The sequence below is a fragment of the Perissodus microlepis genome, chromosome 7 (genome assembly GCF_051167445.1).
Source record: "Perissodus microlepis isolate ML-2025 ecotype Zambia chromosome 7, ASM5116744v1, whole genome shotgun sequence".
Classification (NCBI taxonomy): Eukaryota; Metazoa; Chordata; class Actinopteri; order Cichliformes; family Cichlidae; genus Perissodus; species Perissodus microlepis.
Window position 1 is genome coordinate 28,409,550 of NC_140467.1, and position 15,236 is coordinate 28,424,785.

The 15,236-nt window shown below is 40.8% G+C and overlaps 1 protein-coding gene across 6 annotated transcripts; it reads right to left on the reverse strand.

The window, feature by feature from the left end:
* Positions 1–61: 61 nt before the first annotated feature.
* On the reverse strand, positions 62–13,008 carry capslb (calcyphosine-like b). Of its 6 annotated transcripts, none has more exons than XM_084936819.1 (6): positions 12,799–13,008; positions 10,336–10,473; positions 8,558–8,735; positions 8,054–8,263; positions 3,618–3,678; positions 62–320 (listed from the first exon to the last, which is right to left on the reverse strand). In XM_084936819.1, exons 1-6 carry the CDS (start codon positions 12,996–12,998, stop codon positions 310–312), a joined length of 798 nt encoding a protein of 265 aa, XP_084792945.1. In that variant the 5' UTR covers positions 12,999–13,008; the 3' UTR covers positions 62–309. The 6 variants fall into 6 exon arrangements, with proteins under 6 accessions (XP_084792945.1, XP_084792940.1, XP_084792943.1 ...); XM_084936818.1 differs by lacking the exon at positions 3,618–3,678 and adding an exon at positions 2,903–3,006 and having other exon boundaries at positions 224–320; XM_084936814.1 differs by lacking the exon at positions 3,618–3,678.
* Between the last annotated feature and the right edge of the window lie 2,228 nt (positions 13,009–15,236).

Below are 15,236 nucleotides of genomic sequence, written 5' to 3' on the forward strand. Positions count from 1 at the left end.
TGTGATGTAATTAGTAATGAAAAATGTGCACACGATACAAAAATGATAAAAGTCAGACCAATCTGTGTAACTGCATTTATTTAGAATATGACTTCTAACTGAAAATATGACAGAATTCAGGCTGCAGAATTGATCAGACACATCATTATGATCATTTAAAACAAATTCTGTTTGTCGGAAATCCATGAGGTGCTTAGATTCTGGAGTTTTAATGTGATTCAGAGCTTCCAAGCGTTTTTCATCATTAGTATAAAGTAGACGTCGCTGTCGATGGAGGCGCTGACGCCACTGTAATAGTTCATAAACTCGTCATGGGTCACCTGTCAAGTACAAGAAACCTGCTTTAATGACAGCTTAAATACATAGAGATCAAACACGACAGTACTTCAAAGTGTTACTATGAAGACAAACAGCAGAGATGAAGAGGAAGGGGCCAACTTCATCAGTTAGATCAGAATGAAACAGCGGCCCGTTTCTTCTTGTGTGGCTTTAAAGTTTAAAAGGAAAATTTAAAAAAATGAGGTGCCTCACCTGATTGACATCCATCCATCCACTCTTTCATCCAATCATCCATACAGGATAATCAATTTTTTTTCTTGTTTAAAATTGGAAAAACAAAGTAACAATATAGGCCCATTTTGATTTGCACAAAAAATTATTGAAAAAACAAAAACAAAAAACTCAAATCAAAATAAGGCAATAATCTCGAGGTGTTCTAATGTGTACAAAAAAATTAAATGAAGCAAAGTATGGGGGTAACATTTCTAATAGTTATGAAATTCCCTAAAAACTGTAAACACATTAAATTGCAGTCAGATGGCTCTTTAGACAGAGGTCATCTGAATCTAACTGTAAATCTTTAAAGACAGGTTTATGGATAGATATGAAGTAGTTTATGAAATAAAGAGAGTAATGTGATGAAATCAGATATGTTTGGGATGGATGGGCTTTGCGCTATGAATTCTATAGTGAAAGTGTCGTTTTGTCTCTCTCTGTGCAGGCCAGGGCCTATTATATGCCACAGCCTAAAGGCAGCAGAGTTGCAGAGGCTGGAGTGACCACTGGCTATATGCTTGCAGGGTGGTGGGTCTCAGAGGACAACTTCTAACCCTGTTAAAGGCAACACGTGGAGTGCAACTGGCATTGTGGCATAGCCGGCTCTGGCCTTGGGACTGTGTGTTTTTATTTGATTCATAAATGGGACACTGGACTGTTGTATCCTTTATCTCTTGATTTTTTGTCAATAAATTATCTTTTAGACTTTTATTGACTGTCATCTTTTTGCCCACGACTGAGACGATTGGTCAGACCTAGAATCTTTCTTTGGGTGTGTTACAACTGGCGTTGTCGACAGGGTCTGGCCACCATAATCTGTAGTGGGCAAAAGTAAGATGACTGATCAGAGTGAATCACAGTCTGGCCCAAATAGAGAAGCATCAGTTTCTAGTGCAGGGTTTAGGCCCTTTGGTATGATCCCTATGTTTAATATGGTCACAACTAAATTTAGAGGGAAGGATTCAGATATTAGTCTAGGTGAATGGAAAAGTAATTTGCAGACAACATTTGCTTTGCAAGGAGTTCCTGTAGATTTTAGAGCAGAATTAACACTCTGTTGCTTAGAAGGCAAGGCTAAAAGAGAGATTTTAATTCTACCACCAGAGAAGTGTAATTCACCTGAGCTAATTTTTAATGAGTTAGATAAGTTGTATGGGGATAAAACAACTGCTTCGGTCCTGTGCTCTCAGTTCTTCAAAGCTCGTCAAGAAACACATGAAGACATCAGTTCATTTGCACTGAGATTACAAGAACATTTTCTCAGGTTAAAGAGGAAGGACCCTAGAGGTATGACGAAGATATTCTTCTCAGAGATCATCTGGTTGAAGGCTTGAGAGACACTGCCCTTAGAGGTGAATTCAGAACAAAAATTCTAATGAATGATCAGTTGACATTTGCAGAAATTAAGCAGAACTAATCCTGAGGGAACACGTTTATGGTGAAATGGTTGATCCAGTCCAGTGTTTTGCTGCCAAAGGGGAAAGATACAAGACCTGTAATGCTAAGGATATGGAACAGATCAAATCAGAGTTGTGGGATGACATGAACAAGCAAATGACCACACAATTCAATGATTTATCACAGACTTTGATCAAAGAAATCCGATCAGAACTTCATCAAGCTACACAAAAGACTTGGGACTGGAAACAGACTGACCAGTACAGATCAAGAAAGAAAGGAGGGAGCAGACCCAGAGTCTACTCAAACAGGTATGATGAACAAGGTAGCCCCATCTGTAACACTTGTTCCCAGCCAGGCCACATAGCACGGTTCTGTAAAAGCAAGCCTAGATCTGGATCGTTAAACTAGACGACACCACTGTGGTGGCCCAGACAATGGGTTGTGTCGATGCCAATGGGCCTCAAACTGATGTGAAAAAACTGATTGGAAAAGTTCCTAAAGTCAGCTTGTGTCTTGATGATGTCCCAATACAGTGTATTCTGGATACTGGATCAAATGTGTCACTGATAAAGAACAGCTACTTCTCTAAACACTTTGGCAGTAATGTTATGAAATTGAAGGATGCAAGCAGCTGGCTGGCGCTCGAGGCTGCAAATGGACTAGATATTCCATACCTGGGTTATGTATTGCTACATGTGAAGATTGGACAGGTGGAACTCCCTGAATGTGGTTTTTTGGTGATTAAGGACCAATGTTTAACCGACAGTGAAGGCGTCCTGGGTATAAATGTTATTTCACAGTGTTACGAAAAAATGGATCAGGAGAAGCCATTAGCCTACCTCTCCTCTAGTGGGGCCGAACAGAGAGCTTGGACTACTGCTTTTCAGATTTGTGCCAGTCAGGCACGATTTGCAGCTTCAGATGGGTCCATTGGGTATGTACGTACCATAAATCGCCATCCTATACAGATTCCTCCTCGGAGTGAGATGTTGGTTTGGGGTCGTATGAAGACTGGAGTGGACGGCAGGGATTATCAATGCCTGGTGGAACCTGTCGAGGTGGGTGAAGTCTTAATTGCTAGAACATTATCTACAGTCCATGATGGGAGGCTTTTGATTAGGGTCCAAAACCTTAATGACTCACCAATGTACCTTTACAGACATCAGAAGTTGGCTAAGACTTTTAGTATTGACCCAGCACATATCATACAAGAGAATAGTGTGAACATGACTTGTGTTGGTGTAAACACAGTTAGAGTGAGTATGGACCAAACGCAAGCCCTGCCCAAGGAGAAATGCATGTTCCCTGATTTAACTGGTCTTCATTTGTCCACAGAGGAATTGGAGAAACTGCAGGCTTTATTGCATAAGCACCGAGCAGTGTTCGCTGTGCATGAGGAAGATTATGGATTGACAAGCACCATGCAGCATTCAATTTCTACGGGCAATGCTGCACCAGTCCGTGAGCGCTATAGACAAATTCCACCAAAGTTATATCAGGAGGTGAAGAGTTTGATTCAAGGTATGTTGGATGCTAACATCATTGTGCCTAGTTGCAGTCCCTGGGCTTCTCCGATTGTGTTAGTCTGTAAGAAGGATGGGACACTTAGATTTTGTGTGGATTATCGTAAACTTAATGCTGTAACCCATAAAGATGCTTACCCTCTTCCAAGAATAGAAGAGTCACTTGATCTTGCCAGTGGATATTGGCAGGTTGGGGTGTCTGCACCAGACAGAGAAAAAACAGCCTTCACTACACCCATGGGTTTATTTGAATTCACCAGAATGCCCTTTGGCTTGTCAAACGCACCAGCCACTTTCCAAAGGTTGATGCATGTATGTCTGGGGGAAGAAAACTTACGGTCTGTACTTGTCTACTTAGATGATGTAATAATCTATTCTCCAGATTTTGACACCCACTTGGTTCATTTGGATGCAGTCCTTGGTAAGATGTCCAAGCATGGCCTCAAATTAAAACCCAATAAGTGCTGTCTTCTAAAACCAGAGGTTCAGTATTTAGGTCATCGTGTTTCAGCAAAAGGGATTGCTCCAGACCCTGGCAAGATTAAAAGTATTCAAGAATGGCCTATTCCAACTACTGTGAAACAGTTACAATCATTTTTGGGTTTGGCAGGCTATTATCGGAGATTTGTGAAAGATTTTGCAAGAATTGCCCAACCATTAAATCAAATATTAGTTGGAGCATCACAAAATTCAAAGAGGAAGGATGTTCCCTTGTCCACTAAATGGAACTCTACATGTGACACAGCCTTTAGTGCTTTAAAAATGGCTCTAACATCTGCACCAGTGTTGGCTTTTGCTGATTTTAATCTACCCTTCATCTTGTACACAGATGCCAGCAACCAGGGCTTAGGAGCCGTACTTGCACAAGTCCAGGATGGAAAAGAGAGAGTAATTGCTTTTGCTAGTAGGAGTTTGAGCCCTTCTGAGAAGAATGATAAGAACTATAGCTCCTTCAAACTTGAATTTCTGGCCTTGACCTGGGCAGTAACTAAGAAATTTGCTGAATATCTGTATTGTGTACCCTTTACAGTTTACACAGACAATAATCCTTTGGTACATTTGAGTTCAGCTAAACTTGGTAGCTTAAAGCAGAGATGGGCAGCACGCCTGGCTAGTTTTCAATTTGAGATCAAATATAGGCCAGGGCGTATTAATCAGAGTGCAGACGCACTATCCAGATATCCATCACATGTTGCATCCGAGGCTACAGAGGGACAAAGGGAAGAAGTAGAGGTTCCATCCTTTAAACAGGTTGAAGTAAATGTGGTCAAAGCAATGTATGTTGGCGTAAGCAACTCTAACCAGGAGGGTTTACAAAATGTAACCTGTGGTGTGCCTCTGTTTCCTGAACGCACGCCATCTCAGTGGTCTGCCTTGCAAGGGGAGGACTCAACGCTAAGAAGGGTGGCCTGGTAACTACGGAGGGGCCATCAGCCAAATACGCGTGAGAGGCAACAGGAGTCTAAACCTGTTCTGTCTTCTGCGGCACTGGGAACAACTGTCACTAAAAGATGGAGTGCTGTGTCGGACATCACATGATACCAAGGAGGTCGATCCAGTAGTTCAAATTTTGGTTCCTGAGGGTGAGAAGTATTCTATATGGCAACTGTACCATGAATATGCAGGACACTGGGGCCCAGAAAAAAAACAATATCCCTCATTAAAAGAAGATATTTCTGGCCCAAATTAAATGCTGATGTTATAAATTGGTGTTCCCAATGTAAGGCCTGTGTCCTGCGTAAAGCGGCTGCTGCGAAACATGCTCCTTTGATTCCCATTAAGACATCTGCACCCATGGAACTGTTGTCTGTAGACTTTTTGTCTATAGGTTGTCCAGAAGATCTGTATCATAATGTTTTGGTCATGGTGGATCACTTCAGTAAATTTGCTTGGGCTGCAGTTACAAAAGACCAGACTGCAGTGCCAACAGCTAAAGCACTTTGTAGCAAGGTAATTCAACCCTTCGGTGCACCGAGACGACTGCTGTCAGACCAAGGTCCTAACTTTGAATCGCAACTAGTGCAGGAGCTGTGTGAATTGTATGGCATAAAGAAGGGTCATACAACACCCTATCACCCAGCTGGAAATGGGGCATGTGAACGGCTTAATCGGACTCTTCTGGGGTTGCTGGGCACATTAGGTGAAGAGAGGAGAAACTGGCGAGATCACCTGCCTGAGATGATCCAGGTATATAACCATACAGTGCACAGTTCTACAGGATATTCACCACATTATTTGATATTTGGAAGGCATGGAGTTCTTCCCCAGGATTGGCTGATGGTCCTTACTGAAAATGTGGGCTGCTCTTCTGTGAGCAATTGGGTGCAATGCCATCAGAGGCGGCTGCAGTATGCCTTCCGAAAAGCTCAAGAACATAGAGACTCTGAAATGTCCCGCCAAAAGAAATATTATGACCTGAAAGCAGATGCGCTTCCATTGCTGCCTGGAGAGAGAGTATTGCTACAGGACTTGAGAGCAAGGGGCCGAGGTAAGTTGGCAGATAGGTGGGAGCAGCGACCTTATGTTGTCATAAAACAAGCAGATCCTGATTTGCCGGTGTATGTGATTAGACAAGAAGGGGGAAATATTGAGAAAGTGATGCATTGTAACTTAATGAGACCTTGTTTGTTACCTATGCAACAAGATATGGAGAACTCTAGGAGTGAGGTGGAGACAGCCAGGCAGGAAGATTTAAAAACTGGAAATGCATTGCCACACACTGGTAGATCTCCAGCTGCTCCACCCTGGGTTGGGTTTTGGCTTCCTACAGAAATCCCTCTGGAGGCTGGCCCAGAAGGCATCGAGACAGGACCCATTCATCAAGAACCAAGACGGTCAACAAGAACGACCAAAGGACTACCTCCACAGAGTTTTGGAGACTAATATTTATAGATTACATGGTCATTGGGACAATGACCATTTCAGCAGGGAGGGATGTAACATGGTAGACTAATGTGCCTGTGTTCATTCAGCTCCATATTATTGTGTGAAGTTGCACTGGGTTGGGTGTTTGTATGTGTGTCACATTTTTGGTGAGCCAATGGCTGGAATGGGGTTGGACTAATTAGAGGCAGGTGTACTTGATTGCACTGATACACTGGTCTACTTATAGCCCACACTACAAACACTGCTGTGTCGTTTTGTCTCTCTGTGCAGGCCAGGGCCTATTATATGCCACAGCCTAAAGGCAGCAGAGTTGCAGAGGCTGGAGTGACCACTGGCTATATGCTTGCAGGGTGGTGGGTCTCAGAGGACAACTTCTAACCCTGTTAAAGGCAACACGTGGAGTACAACTGGCATTGTGGCATAGCCGGCTCTGGCCTTGGGACTGTGTGTTTTTATTTGATTCATAAATGGGACACTGGACTGTTGTATCCTTTATCTCTTGATTTTTTGTCAATAAATTATCTTTTAGACTTTTATTGACTGTCATCTTTTTGCCCACGACTGAGACGGTTGGTCAGACCTAGAATCTTTCTTTGGGTGTGTAACAGACGTGTTACTTGGGGTATACTTACTTAACTTTTAAAAGATGTTTAATTTTTCATCACCTTATTTTCCACATTTTCCAACATGTGCATGATATTATGGTGTCAGATGCTCATGCTAAAGTTTAAAATATAAAGGTAATGATATGTAAAAATACTCCCTATGAGCCAAAATATCTTTGTAAATATTACAGCTCATGAGCACTGGGTGCTGAACCAAGGCAGATTTCACAAATCATCCAATCAGAAGAAAGCTGATTTAAAAGTAGGAGGAGATAAAGCAGCTTGTTTCAAACAGAGGTTGAACTGCAGGCTGCATTAAGGCGCAGTATAAGATAAAGAAGGATGATTTTGAAGTGTGAATCATGCAGAGCTGCTCTGGGAGAGTTCAAGAATAAAAATGTGGAGCAGGAAATGATGAGAACTGATCACCTCTGCGCGAGTTTCATATCTGCATGGAAACAGCGCGGCTGTGTTTGTTTACACAGCAGTTTGTTTACATCCAGAAAGTGAAAGAGAAAAAGCTGATTGGTTAGGTTGAACCACAGTAAGAAGCCAGAGTGAAGCAGCCTGCAGTGCGTGGACTAACACGCTAAATGAACGATTTCACTGCTGAGTTTGTATGTTGTCTGGTTCTTTGAGTCCATCTCATTGGAACACATTTACAAGTAAAACCATACAACATACCCTGCAGAACATTACCAGATTCCCCAGTGAGGAAATTTAATCACAGCTTTTCTACAATGGAAAACACCTCAAAATGGAAATACTCGCCGCCCTCCTACCACCACCCAAAAACCACGGAGCTCGATTACCAGAACGCCGCTAATTCAGAGTTTCCAGGCATTTCTCATCATCACAATAAAGTAGACGTCTGTATCGATGGAGGCGCTCACACCAGCGTAATAATTCATAAACTCCTCCTGGGTCACCTTCAGAGAGGAGCATACAGCTTCATCAACGCTGAGGAAAGTTTCACACCTAAAGTCTGTTTCAGTGCAGGAGCTACTGGTCTGTGGGCCACAGTCACTGACCTCCACCCACACAGACACCGCCTGTCTGGCATTCCTGTCAGAAGCTCGTTACCTTTCCATCTTTGTCATACGGAGAGTCAAAGCTATCCAGGAATGTCCTGAAGACCTGGTCCTCCGTCCACTCTCCGTTCTGGTACTTGGGGTGGTACTTGGCGTTGTAAACACCCCGCAGGTCTTCGATGGTGATCACCCCGTCACCCGTTTTATCCAGCTTCCGAAACGCCTGCATGACCACCTCCTTCCGGGCCTTGGACATCGGCGGCTGCAGTTAACAGAAGGGGAAGTTAAAGGAGTGAAGATTCAGTTCAGTCAGCTTATGACACATCATTCAGTAGTTTGAAACAGACGATCGCTGACTGTAGATTAAAGCATTCATGCCATTTAGGGGCCTTCACAACTATTTTTTATTCAGAGCAGCTGTCTGCCTTGAAACACGAGCACTGAAACCACAGTTGTTAAAAACGTATGGAAGGAGGACTTTGAGGGTATTTTTTTAGTTCTGGCTGACTGATAGGAGGCGATCTCATCTCATGCTCTCATCGTTGGTCTGATTTACTCTGAGAGTGGCGAGGAACTCGTCGAAGTCGATGGTCCCGCTGCCGTCACGGTCAAATTGCTGAAACAGAGCTGTGGCCTCGTCCTTCTCCATCAGCACCCCGTAGTCGTTTAACCCCTTCATGAACTCCTTGAAGTCCAGCGAGCGGTTGTTGTTGTCGTCCATCACTCTGAAGGTCCTGACAAACAAAATCAGCGAATCAGACAGCAGCATTTCAGTTTTATACCATTGAAAAGTAAAACTTTATTTTAAAAAAACTATAACTGTCTATATGTCAGTTAAAGTAAATAAGTAGTAAACTGTATTTTTAGTCCTGAGTCCCCAGATATTTGAGCTGCTTCAGAACAGACAGTTTCACTTCTGTCTTTACTGCTTTCATGTAGCTTTAGAAAAAAGAAACATTGTTTCCTTTAGTCAGCGCTGGATGAAGGATTCAGATCTGATGTGTGAAGTATGAATAATGTCATTACTGTGACTGCAGCTCACCAACTGATCTTATGAACTCGTGTTTTTAAATCATCATCCAGCTGTAGAGCAGCAGAGTATGCAGCAGCTCAAACTGAAAGTACTCCAGTACTGCAGTGCTGGGAGTAAATGTGCGTATTACAGGACCTGAGGTTACTGCAGAGTGTACAGCTGAACATCAGCGGAGTAAAAACCACAAGAAGAGCAACAACACGACGAAGACAAACACAACAACATCCTGCAGCCGTGCCGACTCAGCGATGATCTGACAGGAAAACCTCAGCGTAAACATCGATGTGAGTGCTTCATTACTCTCATCTGACCCCGAAACCCACCGCCGCTGCATTAAAGGGACAAATCACAGCCGGCAGAGGACCTACACTCCACGACATTTACTCCACTGCATTAAAGAATAACTGAGAATGTCTGCCTGAGTCATGAACCGATCTGAGAGAAGGGCCCAGAACAGACGACTGCAGATGGAAGTGACAAGCTTTGGTTGACTATAGAGGTCCCTATAGTTTCTGATCATGGAGAAAAGAGACCTGCGAAGGACTCTGAAGCAGTCTGAAATTAAAAACACAGATTTTTTTTACTTCTAAAGAGAATAAAAAAATCTTTTTTTAAGGGTCCAGGGGTTTTACATTAGGGGGGCTAACACAACAGAAGAATTAGCAGCTTCGCAGCAGGTTCTCGTGTTTGTAGAAGCTGACGTTTGTTGTTCAGTTTGATAAAATGGAAAAAGGAACGAGTGACTGGAGTCTATTTTTCAGTGTGATGATGAAGCTCGGTCATCTTTACGTGTTTGCGAACTTTTAATAATTTTGATTCTGTTTCTTAACTCAGATTTTTTATGCTGGTACTACCAACCTCTGTATATTTTATATATTTATTTTATTTTTACTCTATTTAATTTGTAAAATATGTGCGCACACACACACACACACACACACACACACACATATACACACACGTAGACATACATATTTAGTATACACATTCAGTAATATGCATACACTCTTATATTGTACATATATTTATTCATATAATTCTCAGATTTAGCCATTCTTATATTTGCTTGTTCTTATGTTATTGTACTTTGCACACCTCTGTTGCTTGTGAAGCTCGCACACAAGAATTTCACTCACATGTACTGTACCAGTGTACCTGCACATGTGATGTGACAATAAAGGTGATTTGATTTGATTTGACATCTTTATAAACACAGAATTTCCTACTTTTTTTCCTTCTTCTTTTTCTTCTGGATTGTAATGTTGAATGTGTGAGCAGGTGTGTGAAGTGGTGGAGCTCACCTGCCCAAACCTTTGATCCCAGACGAGCCTCGAGTCAGACACTGCAGCCGGAGTCTCTCTATGGGGTCTGAACACTCGGACAGCTGGCGCTTGGCGTTCATCGCCATCTCTCTGTCGTGTCTCGATGTGCCCGCCATCCTTGACATAACACAGACCAATCAGGTTTCACTCTGACAGCTGATCTATACCTTAACTCAGCCTACAGTGTGCTGTGTGTGTCTCTCTGACCTCAGCCAGATAAAATATGAAATGTTATGTTAAAAAAAATTTTTTAAATGTCACTTCCTGGAGGTGTGACAGATATCTCCTAAATCATATTTAGACAAAGCGTCATCCGTTGAACCGCCATGATCAGCCAACCAGGACGCTCCAGAAAACCACATCCATGGATGTTTTTCTATCCCTGTGATTATCTTCACTGTTGTGTGCAGGACCAGACTTTAGGTTGAGGCCACAACCACACCTGACCCCCTATTAGCGCTGTCTACAGGCTCAGGTGTGTTTGGACATGAGGGCTGTGGTCAGATAGTCTGTTTTGATAACTGTTTCTTCATTTCTTTCTTATTTCTTTGAAGATCATGTCACGGAACGTTGAACATTGAGATCGATATTGTGAGACTCTTCCTTATTAATTCTTATTGATTATTATCCATCCTGTGTTTTGGTTTTAGTTGGTCGTTTAGAGTTTTTAGTTTATTATGTTTAAGTTTTTCTGTATTTTACTTTTTTCCTGTGTTTCTCTCTGAACTGTTGGATCAGTCTGAACTGAGAACCTGCGAGCAGCAGGACGGGTTAAAAACTCTTCAGTCTGGATTTTTGTTGAGTCTGCATTATAAGCATTATTTCTTTTGTTTTATTTACTGTGATTTATCTTTACTGTAGAAGAGTGACATGGTTACATTAATTATGATATTTAAAAAATAAATGTCAATATTATCAATAATGCACAAATATTAAATATTTAAATAATGCAAACAATTTTGTAATCTTTCTTTTTACACGTTCACCGACTCTGTGAACTTATTTATTTTGCTATTTTATCAAAACATCAAAGAAATTAAAATAAACTGTGAAAGCCCTCTGTATTATTTTATTGTTTTGGCTTTTAAATGAAGTTTCATTCAGCCCTACTTTCATTTATTAACTGATTAGATTTCATGTAAATACATTTAAATCTATTTCGTTTTTCTGTTCTAATTTATCTGCTTTATTCAGCATTTGTTTTGTTTTATTCATTTTTGTTGCCTTTGATCCTTTTGTTCTTATATGTTAATGTTATATTCAAGTTACTTGTACTGTTTTATTATTTCTTTTGTTTTTTCATATTACATTGTCTTGCTGTCAGTCATCTGAAGACTATTTTAAATTTGCTCACCTGTATGAGAGATGTTAAAAAAGAGAGGCTCACTGAGTTTGTATCTAAACTGATCCAGATATTTATAACAGCTTGAAGTCTTAAAAAAAAAACTGATCCACAGCCCGCACATCTTCTTACTCTGTAATGTTGCTGTCAGTTTCTTGATATTTATTTATAATTTGTCAACCCTGAATGTTTTACTTGGTGACTTGTATAAATTGTGCTTTTCCTCATATCTTAACATATTGTATTGATAAATAGTCTAGTTTGTTTTTGTCAATGCTACTGTACTGGAGCAACTGTAACCCACATAATTTCCCTAGGTATTAATAAAATATTCTGATTCTAAAAGACAAACAGCTCCACCTGCTGGAGGCTGGAAGCACCTGCAGGCTGAACATTAAAAATTAAAGAAGGAAAAGTTTTAATTTCATTCCAAGAAAGAAGTTAAAAAGGCCCAATATCAGCAGCAGTTTGTAATGAAGCAAAATATTTATTTATTTACGAAATTATGGTTAAAATAAAAACTGAAGTACAAGTATTTCAGATTTGAAGTACATTATATCACAGTACCACATGGAATATTTCTATTTTATTCTACAAATAAAGTTTGTACAGTGAAATATTTCAGATTTCCTTCATCTTTTTGACAACTGCAGCTACCTTCAGCAAAATAACCACATGCGTTAAACAAACGCAGACAGCAGGATCGTTTTCCTGCTGGTCACACTAAATCATTTGAATGTTAAATGAAGCTTCAGCCTCCGTCACCTTACTGCTTTGCCTCCACTAGATGACCTCATTATATTATATATATCTGTGTGTGTGTGTGGAGTGTATGGTAACATAAATGTGTGTATTTATTGTGTCGTCTATGTGTAAACTGTGTGGGCCTGTGAAAACAGTAGCTGCTCTTCATACACAGACATACAAATCAACAACAGCCGATGCTCCAGCTGTTAGTTTGAGGCTCTTACTGTTGTGTCTACTCCCTGCTTTAATTTTTAAATCGCCACACTTCCTGCTGATTCTTGTTCATCCTCAAAGGTTCTGATTTCCAAAAGCGAGAAAATGGAAGCGTAATGGAGGATCTGAAGGTGTGTTACCTGTCCTGCTGTGTGTCCGCTGTCTGTAGCTTAGTGAGGCTGAAGAGGTAAACACGAAGCCCAAGAGGAGGAGGATCAGTGTAAGCACAGAGAGGAGTCCGACTGAGGAGTTTTAACACTTTAACCTTTAGATTCTTGCTTTCTCCCAGTCTGCCCCTCCCCAAACGATACTCCGTTACCATGGAGACTTGCTGACCCATTCTGCGTTGTGATTGGCTCTCCCATGCTCAGTGGGAGGAGTTCCGGTGTTTCTCAGTGAGTAACCGGAGGTATATGTTTAGTTCAACAGAGACTAAATTTATGGCGTTAATATCCGGTAAACTGAAGAGCCCGTGATAGTATTTTTTTTTTTAATTAGGTCTTTTCCTTCTTCCACAAACATATTAATAAAAAAGATGTAGAAATATATATTAGAATATATATTTTAAAATATACAGTACTGTGCAAAGGTTTTAGGCAGGTGTGAAAAAAATGCTGTAAACAAAGAATGCTTTCAGAAATATAAATGATTGTCTATTGGCCCCAAATTAATTCTGCAGCAGAGCAATGACCCCAAACATACAACCAAATGCATTAAGAACTATCTTCATCACAAAGAAGAACAAGAAATGCTGGCCCCCACAGAGTCCTGATCTCAACATCATCAAGTGTGTCTGGGATTACATGCAGACACAGAAGGATGGGAGGAAGCCTACATCCGCAGAAGATCTGTGGTTAGTTATCCAATATGTTTGTGTGATCCACACAAATATGTGGTCACAATTTTGAGTTAAGTGGCGTGATATATGGAGATTATTATACATGTTTTATGTTGCTGGTTTATTGGTGTAATTTAAATCTGCAACGTCATGTAAGTTCTCTGTTGCCAGGAGAGTGTATAACACTTTGGACAGTAGGGGGCAGCAGCGTGCTTTGTGTGCTATATGTTTATATATAAATATTTATGGTGGCCCCTAGAGACACGTACAGACTCCAAAACGCATTAAATCACTTAAATTACACAATTAAAAGCATATGTGCATTGTTTGTGTATTTATACACAAGCACTCATATATATTCAAATAATTTAAAAAAAAAGTTCATTTACCTGTTACTACCACACACCAAATCCGATCCTTGGTACTTCCTGGCTTGTGTAGCCACTAGGTAACGAAAGCTTAACACTGCGCCTAGCATCCTGGAGCACTTCTGTTGTGTTTTGTACGTGTTTTGGAGTTTGTACGAGCTTCGGGGTTTGTACGTGCTTCGGAGTTTGTACGTGCTTTGTCTCTAAGGTCCACCATAAATATACTTTATTTATTCACTCCACATAAAATGTAATAAATAAATCATATAATACAAAAACCAACTATTTACATTTCAACTTTTAACTATTTGAATTTTCAGCTTTTTCCTTTTAAACAAATTTAAAGTGAAACAACACAAAACACTGCAAACCACAACACAATTAAATATAAATATGAAAAAATATGAAAACAAAAAGAAGATGCACATCTTTCTCTCTCTTTCCCTCCGGCTCTGTTCCTGTGCTACTGCGAGTGTAACTACCGCCCCTCCCCCCTCTTCCCAGCGCAAAGCACAAGGCTCGCGTGCGGAGTGAAGCTGAAAAAAGTGCGAGAGAGAGGGTGAGAGAAAGAAAGAAAAAAAACGATGGCTCCCAATAAGGAGCCAGCTCGCGTCATTCACTTCAAAGAGTCGGCTCTAAGAGCCGTTTCGTTCGCGACTGACACATCACTAATATAAGATGGGTCTGTGATGTAATACACTGTCGCTATGTGAGCTACTTTTGCTCTGTCAAATGTAATAGCTAGGCTGTATGCCTGGGTAACGCTAGCAAGCTGTTGCAACTGTGCTCATCTCCATATAATAATAAGAAGCGCCAATCCGGTTGGATTTACAGTTCCTGATAAACTTGTAGCTTTGTATTCACGACAAATGTTTTGCATAACGTGTCTGTAAAGTGTTCCAAGCCGGCTTGAAGTCATGTGTAAACTTGCTGTTTCAATGTTAGAATCTAACTGGTCTGGAAAAAGACATAAAGCGAGAGAGCTAATAACAGTACAGCCAACAAAAATGCTGGCAAGGACAAGACATGCAGTAATGTTGAAGGTAGTTTCCTTTCTATGATAACACACTATCATGATGATGTGAATTATTTTCCTTATCTGTTTCATGGGAAAAGAGGTGTATTTGTCATTTGTTTCATTCATTTCAACCTTGTTGTTTTATCCCAGTATTGTTGATTAATATTGAAGTGTTTTGAGTTATAAAAAGAGTGGAGCAGATATGCTTGTGTTGTATGAATAAATTCTGGCAAGACTGACTGGGCGAATGGCAGTCTCCTGTGTTCACTTTCTCTCCTGTTTTACAGGATTGTAATCTGGCTGCGCACCCACCACAGCGGGGCCTGTAACATTTGGAACAGTTATTTAAGTGGA

Coding starts and splice junctions, on each gene's coding strand:
- capslb (XM_084936814.1), bottom strand. CDS start 12,998: ATGGGTCAGCAAGTCTCCATGGTAACGGAGTATCGTTTGGGGAGGGGC. Junction 10,474..12,798: donor GCGGACACACAGCAGGACAG/GTAACACACCTT, acceptor TGTTATGTCAAG/GATGGCGGGCACATCGAGAC. Junction 8,264..8,557: donor AGTTCCTCGCCACTCTCAGA/GTAAATCAGACC, acceptor TGTTAACTGCAG/CCGCCGATGTCCAAGGCCCG.